Source organism: Protopterus annectens, chromosome 11.part0 (assembly GCF_019279795.1).
Source record: "Protopterus annectens isolate FY-2018-M chromosome 11.part0, PAN1.0, whole genome shotgun sequence".
Classification (NCBI taxonomy): Eukaryota; Metazoa; Chordata; order Ceratodontiformes; family Protopteridae; genus Protopterus; species Protopterus annectens.
In genome coordinates, this window is record NC_056745.1 from 1040075754 (window position 1) to 1040088026 (window position 12273).

Below are 12273 nucleotides of genomic sequence, written 5' to 3' on the forward strand. Positions count from 1 at the left end.
ACATTCTTTTCAAGTTCAACTTATTCTTAAACAAGCAACTAGGTACTTCTCCTACAATCCCCCTAAGTACAGGGTCCACTGTTAATATATCCCAGTTTCTTTTGATCACATCTATAATAGTATCAATGTCACTGGTATAAAACAAAGGTACTTTTACCCTCTTCTGATCCTCAATGGACCTCATACTGCCAGTAACAGTCACTGTAGCAGAAAAATAGGGAGAAGGCGCACCTCTTCGATGGTCAGGTATGTCACCCAGTACCTTGTCTACTTCTGAGGAATAACATTCCCTCTCCACAAGTTTGTTCAACAAACTGGATAGCTCGGAATGAAACCCAACATCTGAAACATTAAGTCTCAATGCCCTCATCCCTTGACCCTTAATCACAGTTCTAAAAACATACTGAGGGTGCATGCTATGCCTATCAAGTAAGGTGTTTCTATAACATGATTACCTTTGAACACCTGTATGCACCATACTATTATCCAGCCTCTGTACAAAAACATCAAGCTAAGCAATCGAAAAGGGTGAAAAGGACAAAGTAAATTTCAAATAACTAGTGGCTCCATTTAGTTGTTCATGGAAGGCTACCAACTGTTCCTCACTCCCAGTCCAAATGAGGAACAAATCATCCACAAACCGATGGCAAAATGGGATAAATCTAGACTATAACTAATTTCCAATCAAGCGGTCTTTCTCCCACATGGCCATAAACATGTTGGCGTGCCTATTGGCACAAGATGTGCCCATAGCTATGCTATCCTTTTGCAAATATATTTCACCATCGAACACAAAAACAATAGTCTCAAGGACAGTCTCCAAGAATAAACACAGTAAGTCAATCAAACTTTCACTGTATTCACTGTGTGTACTAATATATTGTACTAAATCAACCCCTGCAGTGTTAGGGATGACAGTAAACAAAAGACTGTACATCTAAGGTGACAAAAAGATAATCCATATATACAGATAGTGTATTGGAAACAATGTATAAATCCATTAAAAGCTGCTTGGAATCCTTCAAAACAAACCTATTTGCTGTCTAAGGTTGGACGTAAGAACTTCTCTATGTTCAGTGAGAATGGTTCAGTACACCAACCTCTACCTGCCACAATAGGCCTAAGAGATGGTTTCATCCCATCCTTGTGTATCTTAGGGAGTCCTTGAATGATAGGTATAAGTGAATGTTCAGATTTCAAGAAAATAAACAAGTCTAGTGAAATTAACTTGCTCTTAAAAATGTCTTCCAACACATCAAGAATCCTACATTCTAAATTATGTACATACATAATATCAATCCTAGAATAGAAACTACTGTCACTCAACATAGTTCTCATAGATGCATAATAATCATCTCTATTCATCATAACAACTGGGCTGCCTTTATCCACTGGCCAGATTATTACAGTGTCATCCTTTTGTAACCGTTTTAGAGCCTCCCTCTGTCTCAGGCTAAGGTTAAACCTCCTAATTCTTGCATTGTGTATAATCATTCTTGTCATCATACAAGTGAAACAAATCATTCTCAACCCATTTATTAAAAGCATCTACTAATGGATGTGAACTGGGAATATACGAGCTGGGTCTCTTAAAAGAAAAAACATCAGCCCCCATATTATTACCAAATTCAAGCTTCAAAAGCACATTCTACTAAAAAGTTTAACATTTAACAACATGTCCGTTAAGTCACGTCTCTTAGTCGGGATAAAAGTAAGGCCTTTCTCCAACACAGAAGCCTCATCAACAGTCAGAACACAATCATAGATTCATAGGTGTGTACTATGCTAATGGCCCAGGGGCTTTACAAGCCTAGCCATAGGATTACCCTGGCATAGTGCCACACGACCTTAGTTCTCAGTGCCTCTGTTGAGTAGAGCCACTGGTGTTATCCCTGGGGTGAATTTTCTGTTTCCCATCCACTCATCAAGATTTCTCTTGAAGAGGGTCAGTGAGGTGCTCTGCTTGGCATGTATGGGAAGTCTGTTCCATAGCATGGGCAGTCTCTGGGTTATGAGCCTGTCCCTCCAGCATGTTCTGTTAACTGTGGCAATGAGGTTGAGGTCTCTGGCGCGTATGGTGCAGAGGGATTGGGATTTCTTTAGATGTAGTATTTCTAACAGAGCTGGGTCAGACATGGCTTTGTAAGTCAAGCAGAGTTCGCCTCTAAGTAGGCGATATGAGACAGAGAATAGTTGGAATTTTCTGAGTCTGTCCATATAGGACAAGTGTTTAAGGCCTAGGATCCTCCTTGTGAGGTACTTTTGCAGCCTCTCCAGTTGCTGCAGGTGTCTAGTAAGGTACATACCAAATGGGGCATTGCACTCAATGATTGGCCTAATGAGGAAAGAGTAGAGGGAAACAATGACCTCTTTCTTCCTGGATGCAAAACCCTTAGTAATGACATGTGCCACATAGAAGGACTGTCTGACCACAGTGGCAATGTGGTGATCAAAAGAGAGGTTGCTGTCAACCTGTATTCCCAGATCTCTTATAATGCCTTCTGTGTTCAGTAGACTACCATCAATGTGGTAATTCATGGGAACTGGGTTTTTCTCAAAGGGGATGACGACACATTTTTTGGCATTGAGTTTAAGGCCATGGTTATGACACCAGTCGTTGGTCACAGTAAGGCCATTCTGTAGGATGTCAACATCACTTGGGGAGTTAATAATAGCTCCCAACTTGTAATCGTCTGCGAACTTTGTCAGCCAGAGTCCCTTCATGTTGGCCTGGACTTTAGAACAGTAGATACCAAACAGGAGAGGACCCAGGACCGAACCCTGTGAGACTCCACTAATCGTCAGTCTGACTTGGAGTCAGCTACTTTCACACTGTGGGTTCTGTGAGCCAGTTTGCAACCCACCTAGTGATATAGGGGTTGATGCCAAGCTTAGTGAGTTTTTCTATGATTCCTGAGTGAGGAATGGTATCAACAGCCCTGGCCAGATCAAGGTAGGCTGTATGAACCACCTTGTCTTCATCCACAGCTCTGGTGACTGACTCAAAGAAGTCATCCAAGTTGAGCAGGCATGATCTACACTTCACAAAACCAAACTGTGTGGGATCCAGAGTTTGGGGATTCCCTATATCCTTGTTTATTAGGTCCATGATGATGCATTTCATAGCTTTGCATATCAGACTCGTCAGGCTAATGGGGCGATAGTTCCCAGGGTCTGTAGTCACTCCTCCTTTGTGGAGGGGGATGACTGTAGCAGTGCGCAATTCGGCAGGGACAAAGCCTGAGGGGAGGCTGTGACTGAGCAGGGCACACAGGTGAGGTGCTAGTTCACTCTGCAGTTCATGTAGAACACAATCAGGGACATTGTCAGGTCCCATAGAAGCTGTATTCTTGGCCTTGGGCAGTGTTGTTTTAACCTGTGCAGCAGTAATACTGCGTGCCTGGCAATCTACTGGTATTGTGACTGGTCATTTGGGGGTGGTAAAGTTGGCACTGAATCTGTCAGTCAGTATACTGGCAATATCTGTTGGCTCGGTACAGGATGTACCATTGTGCAGTAGCTCACAGCAAAACTGGGTATTGCAGTGGAGATTCTTTACATAACTACAGAAGGCCTTGTGGTTGTCTTTACTATCTGCTGCAATTCAATTTTCATACCTAGCTTTAGAGGATTTGATGAGGGATCTCAACTTTTTGTTGAGGCAGATAACGGAGTTTTTCCAGTCTTGGGACTTCACCTTATTCCACATCAGTTTCCTCCTTCTGTTGTAGAGTTTGTTTATGGCAGGGGACCACCAGATTGGCTTCCTTTTTTTTTGGAGGAGAGTGTCTTGCTTCTGTTGGGTATGGCGAGATCCATGCATATGTGTACATGTTCGTACAGTGCACTGGTGTATGATTCTGCAGTCACACAACTATTCACCATTTGCATGGGTGCCATGAAGTTAGCCACCTCTGTTTTTAGGATCCCAAAGTTAGCTTTGAAGAAGTTTTTTATGGTGGTTCCCTTTGCAGGGGGGTGGGGGCTGGGTTGGATGTGGATTTCCAAGGTGATTAGTATGTGGTTGGATCTAACCAGGGAGGAGCTGACTATTGGTGTAGAGCAATGGTCGCCCATGTTAGTAATGACCAGGTCAAGGATGTTGCTACCTCTAGTGGGGGAAAGAACGAGCTGGACCAGGGCACTGGAATTAATGAACTCCAGGAAACGTTGGGCAAGTGCACTGGTACATGAGTAGTTTACCCAGTCAATGGAGGGGTAGTTGAAGTCGCCTAGTAAGAGAGTGTAAGGTTGGACCCTAATATTCTCCAGGGTGCTTAGGAATGTGGAGTGCGAGTCTTGGGACATGGTTGGGGACCTATACCAGGTTACAACCTAAATCACTGTCTTACCCAATGTTAGCTGCACCTGAAGAATCTCTGATGAGTTATGTTGGGCTACCAGTCTGGAGGTGTATGCATCCTTTATGAATATGGAAACACCACTGCCTTTGGAGCTTCGGTCTAAGTTCTGGGGACGAAAGATGTGGAATGAGTTACAGCCTGGTAGTGCAGGTGTGCTTTCTGCTGCCTTGAACCAGGTCTCTGTTACAGCATCAATGTCGATGTTCTCCACTTTAAGGAGTGCCTTGAGTGAGTGCATTTTGAGATTTAGACTTCTAGTGTTGAGCAACATGACACTCAGATTGCATTTTTTTGTAGCTGTTACGGTGGTAATTTGGTCTTTGGAACACTGCCTAAAAAGGCACTATAGCAGTGGCAAGAGCCTTGGCCAGTATCCGGAAGCCCAGGAGTGACAGATGCAGGCCATCTCTTAAAGCATCGAGGTCTATCAATCATGTCATCCCAGGCAGGAAGATACCGGATCCCCTTAGAATGACACCAGAAACTTAGCCAATTGTTGAAATAATTTTCTGCTTGTACTGTGGTATCATTCTGGGTGATGGTAGGATGCTGCTCAGGGCTAGGGTCATACAATCCGAGAGCTCCTCCATGTCTCTTTTCATGTTGTCCAGGGAGGTACGTCTCAGGTCATTCACACCCACATGTACAATGACAGAGTCATATTTGTACCTGTTGTTGAGTGACCTGAGTGCATGAGTTATGTGTCAGATCCTGGCACCTGACAGGCAGCTGACTGTTACTTTCTCCTTATTCAACCTAGTGAGTGGGATATCAGTGTGCCTCACTATAGAGTCACCTACGACTAGTGTGTTGGGCATGCTGTTTTGCCTTAGGGGCTTTGGTTGAGTGGCACACTGTTTAGGAGAGTTATGTGTCTCGTGATTAGTGTTGTGTTGCAGTGGTCGAGTGCGTTTCTGCCATGGAGGTCTCTGCTGCTTGGGTAGATTTTTAATGAGAGCCTCCGTGAAGGTGGGTGTGTGGTTTGTGTTTTTATGTGAAGGCAGTGCTGGTGTGTGTTTCGAAGGGCTATGTGTTCCATGTGGTGTGGTGCAAGTGTTGACCTTCTCCTCTTGACCAGCTATTCCGGTCTTGGCTGGAGAGTGCGTGGCTTCCAATTTGGATATATAAGTGCATCTCTCGCAAGTCTGAGTGTTGGAGGGTAAGAGGAGAGGGTTGTCGGTGTACACGAGGCAGCTGCTACATTGCCTCAGGATGCCCAAGTTCACCAGGTTAATAGAAGAAACTACAAAGAACTGACCTTTAGACATGCCTGGTGGGGCGGGCATTGATAATAAGTACTAGATCTGTTTCCTTGCAGAACGTTTAGTGCTGGTAGCACTTGTGTGCTATAATAATTGCTACAAGAAGTCTGGTAAAGTGCTAGACTAGTAAGCTAGTATAAGTGCAGGAGAGGAGAGAACTAGAAGATCTAAGGGAAAAATTGAAGAACAAGCTCTGGCACCACTCAGAAGCTTTCAAACAGTCCTGGATACAGGAAGTCTGTATCTGAACTAGATTAGTTACAGGAAAGGTGGGAAACGAGAGCAAACGTGGGCTTTTAAACTGGAAAGTTGAAGTTGAGAGAGATGGAAAAACTGTCCAAACGGCCAATAAACTACAATTTCTGGACCAGGAGCCACTCCTCTTGTGGCAGACAGGCTACCTAGTGCTTACCACTCCTACTGATATGCTAGAAGGCTTCCCTCCAACACAGAAAGGCTTGGGTGGCTCAGAAGCTTACAGTCTTGGACACAGCAAATCTGTATCTGGACTAGACTAGTTACAGGAAAAGGGGGAAATGAGCAAAAACACAGGCTTTTAAGCCAAAAAGTTGAAAGTGATGGAAGAAACTGTCCAAAAGGCCAATAAACCACAAATCTGGGCCAGAAACCACTGGGCCAGAGATATTCCAAATTAACGTGTCCCTAGTTGGTTCCACATTTTCTTCAGGGTCTGGCCTGAATTCCTCTCTATCTAAAGTTTCCACTTCATTTCAGAGATCGTGATTTTTTATTCTGTCATTTGATTGGTTCTACTAAAATATTTATACTGGGTGAATGGGGCATGTTTTATATTGGTCTGAAGAAGGTCATGGTGAAAGTACTTACCTACTTGAGTTGCTCCTGTTTTATTTGAATAAACGCATTTTACATATTCATGGTCCTTTGTGCTCGTGTTTGTAACGTCTCCTTCATTGGACTAATAGGATTATTAGATACTATTAACTGTGACTCTGAATTAATGCAGTTCTAAGCACAAATATTCAAACAGCACCAAAAGTATCTCAAGCTATATTAATAAAATCCAAAAAATATATGAGACCAATCAGCTTTACAGCTTGAAGCACATCTCCAACAAATGGATTTATCAAGTGAATTGAATTTGGTTAGTTTATCAGGTGTAATAAATGCCCTGTGAATATATTTCCATGTATATATTCTGGGAAGAAATTATTATTTTTCTGCAAGCTATACTCACAGATACCTTTATTTTAACCAAATCTTTAGTCCTCTTAAATGTTAATGATACTATTGGAATCAGTAAAAAAGATCTGTACCTACTTTGGTCCATACTAGGTGTGGCAAGGAAATGTATAACTAGAAAATGGAAGTCTTCACAAGAACCTACTCTGGAAGAATTCTTGAGATTGATGGAAGAAACAGCGACATTAGAAATCAAGGTGAAGGAATCGAGAATTTCACCTAAAACATGGACAATCCTTGGGAAAAATGTTTAACTCTTATTGAGACATTAAAATGAACCTAAATAATTAGTGTGTAACTTTATTAATTAAATATTATAAATTTTTGTTACTAATTTCATATATTTTATTAATTTTTTCCCGCCTTTGTTCAGGTCAGTTGTACATAGTGTACATAATGGTTTATAATACTTGTTTATTGATGATTGTATTGTTAAACATTATATTATTTGGAAAATAAAAAATTATTTGAAAAAAAAAGTATCTCAAACTGATGTGGGGGCTATACCTACACAGTACCCCCATGTAGGGGATACCCTAACTAATTAGTATTATCCCAAGCCATTGCAAGAAACGGTAAGTATATTTATCCACTCTGTTCCAAAAGTCAGATTTTAAATCGTCATTCATAACTCCTTGCCAAAACATAGTACATAAATCATAAGCACATATTTCTTAATACCATTTCCAAGAACAAAACATCTCAGCCATTTTATCTTCCTAATGCTGTGACACAGGAACTCCTGTCTCCTTATACCCACACCTTGCAACCGAGCTTTGGTGTTTTGACATTTTTTTCAGGTAGTTTCATGTCCTCCAGCTAACTTTTCAGCTTTTCCTAGTGCAGATTTCCCTGACAGGTGGTGAGAAAAATCTATTATGTAATAACCAGCTGTGAACACAAGCTGTTTTGCCAGCTACTAGAAATATGTCCATCAGCCACTGCTCTGCTAATGTGCACAGTATACAGATCTGAATGTTCTATCAAGTTACACAGCCACTCATAAAGGTAGATGACAAGGTGGATTACTTTCTACTAACAAAAGACATAAGTTTTATCCTTTGGATCTTCACATGAGAAACAGTTGTGGATTTCAACATGGGGAAGAATACAAGTGGCATGGCTGCCTATTAGTGTAACTGCTGACTGTACAATGAATGTGATATCCACCAGAACTGATTATATGTTTGTCTACCTTATCATTAATACATTAATATGCGACTATGAACAAATTCAGTATTTTCAATCCAGTTTAATTTCCTGTTACCTTACAAACTCACGTTTTAAAATTTTTTAACTTTTTTATGTTTGGCTAAAAACAGATCAGTATACACACTAAACAATTGCTTACCTCAAGAATAAATTTTTCAAAATTTCTTTCTCCAATAAAACATATACCCATGCTCTAGAGAAAAACACAAACAAAAATATTTTAGTACTATGCTACCATTTATCAACTTCTTTATTATAATCTCTGATCTCTTGACTTGTATTTTTAGTTTAAATTAAAAGGTGTTTGCATTTCTTGCCTCTTTTCTCTTCAGTACATGATGGAAGCCTGCTTCAGCTGCAATCTTCTTCACATAATCTTTTGTCAGTTCTCCGAGTGGGAATAGTGTTTTCTTCAGGGCATCCTGAGGTATCTGACTTAGAAAAAACGTCTGGTCCTTAAGACAGTCGGCTCCCTGAAGAAGTTTAACAGCTGCATTGTTTAAAATAAAACAAATGCATCGTCAGAATCATGACTTTCATTACTTGTTTCTGATGCTTAATTCTGTGTGTGAAAAGCACTCTGTCTTGCTCTGTTTAGTCCAAGCTCAGAGTAAAGTCTTCCAAGTTGCCAGGGCAAACCATACTGTCTAAAACTGTTGTAGGACAAAATGTATCACACTCCCTTATGTACCCATTGCTTTTGGTAGCTGCTACACAGTTCAATTGTACTATACAGCAAACTATTAAATTCCCCTTTACCTGTTCTAAGATCAAGGGGTACAGAAGTGTATAGACAGACCTCACTCAACTTTTAAGTCTATGCTGAATAGCCACAGGTAAAAGGCTTCTCATATAATCTGGGAACAGTTGTTTCAGAAAAGTAAAGAGCAAGTACAGTTGTGTAAGCAAACTTACCATAACAGTAGCTGTTGTAGTAGATCACTGCTGCCGTAGTCTATGCTAGACATTTCCTACTCCCTGTGACCGTCCGGCTTTACAAGGTTAAAGATCGCCATCTATGAGCTCCAACTCCCATGAGCTTGACAGGTACCCCATATAAAGATAGTTGGAGCACAAAAAGCTTCAGAGCAATTTTTGCATAGGAGGGAGGCAAGAATCCTAAAAGAACACCACCAGGAAATAAACTGAAAAGAATACTATAAGTTCATAGGTAGGTACTAGGCTACTGGCCCTAGGGCCTATATAAGCCTAGCCAAAAAGGTACCCTGGCTTTCGCCACCCAAGAAAATTATTTACCTGTCGAGCAGAGCCACAAAAGTGATCCCAGTGGTGAATTTCCTATTTCTCATCTATTCATCAAGATTTTTCTTGAAAAGTGCTAATGAGGAGCTTTGTTTGATATGGATAGGTAGTTTGTTCCAGAGTATGGGAAGTCTCTGGGACAGGAATCTATCCCTCCAGCATGTTTTGTTTATTGTGGTGACAAGGTTTAGGTCCCTAGAGCGTGTAGCTCAGAGGGACTGGGATTTCTTCAAGTGGAGCATGTCCAACAGCTCTGGGTTTTACATAGCTCGGAGGGAACACAGCAAATGAGAACAGTAAGTGTATGTGAACATACAGTAAATGTCAGTGAGTATCAGCTCAACAAGATCCTGCCCAAATGTCATGCAGATTCATACAGCACCAGAGAGAGAATTGAGAGACTCTGGAGTGTTAAGTACCTTTTTTCTGTTTTTTCTTGCTGTTTATTGTTAATTCCGTCTAAACGCTCGGTTTCTGACGTTTACTGATACTCTAGAAGCTCGTTTTCAACTGCATTTTTACTTATTTACTGCCTACACTTTAAAAAAGCCATTTCTGTCTTATATTGCATTATTTAATTGTATTTGGCTTCACACTCAAGTGCGATAGCCATTTCTATACTTTAATAGTGTTTTTTCTGTTGTATCTGTTATATTTTTGAAAAAAAAAATCTTCCTATTTCAAGCCTTTCTAAGCTAGAAAAGTCTGGTTTTCAGATATTTGCTGGTACCTGGACTGTGTTTAAGCTTCTGTGTTGCCAATACCTTACTTGGATAGAAGGAAGTTACTCTGTTCACCAGTGAAAGTGGGGAGCTTTGAATAGTCTAACTGTCCTTGGAGGAGTGGTTTCAGCCCAGAAATTGTAGTTTTACTGGCTATTTTGGGCTCATTTCTATCTCTTTTATCTTTCTGTTATAAAAAATGCATTTGCATGGTTTTTGCACTTGTACCAGCTCAGCAAGATCCTGCCCAGATGTCCTGCAGAGTCCTACAGCACCAGAGAGAGAACTGAGAGACTTTGGAGTGTTTAAGTACCTTTTTTCTGTTTTTTCTTGCTGTTTATTGTTAATTCCGCCTAAACGCTCGATTTCTGGCATTTACTGATACTCTAGAAGCTCGTTTTCAACTGCATTTGTACTTATTTACTGCCTGCACTTTTAAAAAGTTGTTTTTGTCTTATATTGCATTATTTAATTGTATTTGGCTTCACACTCAAGTGCAATAGCCGTTTCTATACTTTAAAAGTGTTTTTTCTGATGTATCTGTTATATTTTTGAAAAAATAAAAATCTTCATATTTCCCGCATTTCTAAGCTAGAAAAGTCTGGTTTTCAGATATCTGCTGGTACCTGGACTGTGTTTAAGCTTCTGTGTTGCCCATACCTTACTTGCTTAGAAGGAAGTTACTCTGTTTACCAGTGAGAATAGGGTGCGTTGAACACCCTACCTGTCCTTGGAGGAGTGGTTTCAGCCCAGAAATTGTAGTTTTATTGGCCATTTTTGGTTAATTTTTATCTCTTTTATCTTTCTATATATAAAAAATGCATTTGCGTGGTTTTTGCCCTTGTATTAGCTCAGCAAGATCCTGCCCGGGTGTCCTGCAGAGAGAGAATTGAGAGACTTTGGAGTGTTTAAGTACCTTTTTTCTGTTTTTTCTTGCTGTTTATTGTTAATTCTGCCTAAACGCTCGATTTCTGGCATTTACTGATACTCTAGAAGCTCGTTTTCAACTGCATTTGTACTTATTTACTGTCTGCACTTAAAAAAGTCGTTTTTGTGTTATACTGCATTATTTAATTGTATTTGGCTTCATATTCAAGTGCGATAGCCGTTTCTATACTTTAAAAGTGTTTTTTTCTGTTGTATCTATTATAGTTTTAAAACAAAAATAAAAATCTTCATATTTCCCGCATTTCTAAGCTAGAAAGTCTGGTTTTCAGATATCAGCTGGTACCTGGATTGTGTTTAAGCTTCTGTGTTGCCCATACCTTACTTGGATAGAAGGAAGTTACTCTGTTCACCAGTAAGAGTAGGGAGTGTTGAACAGCCTACCTGTCCATGGAGGAGTGGTTTCAGCCCAGAAATTGTAGTTTTATTGGCCATTTTGGGCTAATTTCTATCTCTTTTATCTTTCTGATATAAAAACCGCATTTGCGTGATTTTTGCGCTTGTATCAGCTCAGCAACATCCTGCCCAGGTGTCATGCAGAGTCATACAGCACCAGAGAGAGAACTGAGAGACTTTGGAGTGTTTAAGTACCTTTTTTCTGTTTTTTCTTGCTGTTTATTGTTAATTCCGCCTAAATGCTCGGTTTCTGGTGTTTACTGATGCTCTAGAAGCTCGTTTTCAACTGCATTTGTACTTATTTACTGCCTGCACTTAAAAAAAGTCGTTTTTGTCTTATATTGCATTATTTAACTGTATTTGGCTTCATATACAAGTGCGATAGCTGTTTCTATACTTTAAAAGTGTTTCTTCTGTTGTATCTGTTATATTACAAAAAAATCTTTCTATTTCCCGCCTTTCTAAGCTACAAAAGTCCAGTTTTCAGATATTTGCTGGTATCTGGACTATGTTTAAGTTTCTGTGTTGCCCATACCTTACGGAAGTTACTCTGTTCACCAGTGAGAGTGGGGAGCTTGAACAGCCTACCTGTCCTTGGAGGAGTGGTTTCAGTCCAGAAATTGTAGTTTTATTGGCCATTTTGGGCTAATTTCTCTCTCTTATCTTTCTGATATAAAAACCGCATTTGTGTGGTTTTTGTGCATAGCACAGCGGCAGTTAGCTAGGGTTAAACTATCCCCGGCTCCACAGTCTGCTCTTCAGTTTTTCCTTTAATACTAGCCAGTTCTTTCAGTTTTAGCACTCAAATCAGTGTTTTCAGACCCACACTTGCTCAACAAATGACAGAAGCACTAAAACTACAGTAATCAACCCCCACATTTGTGTAGG

The 12273-nt window shown here is 40.4% G+C and overlaps 1 protein-coding gene across 2 annotated transcripts in view; it reads right to left on the reverse strand.

Annotated features, from left to right (window-relative positions):
- The window catches only part of TRMU (tRNA mitochondrial 2-thiouridylase), a 497373-nt gene that overhangs the window by 205023 nt on the left and 280077 nt on the right, over positions 1-12273 (reverse strand). For both annotated transcript variants that reach the window (XM_044088386.1, XM_044088385.1), the window contains 2 exons: positions 8377-8549; positions 8199-8252 (listed from right to left, as the gene is read on the reverse strand). In XM_044088386.1, the coding sequence (XP_043944321.1) occupies positions 8199-8252; positions 8377-8549 (227 nt within the window). The remainder of the gene's footprint in view (positions 1-8198; positions 8253-8376; positions 8550-12273) is intronic.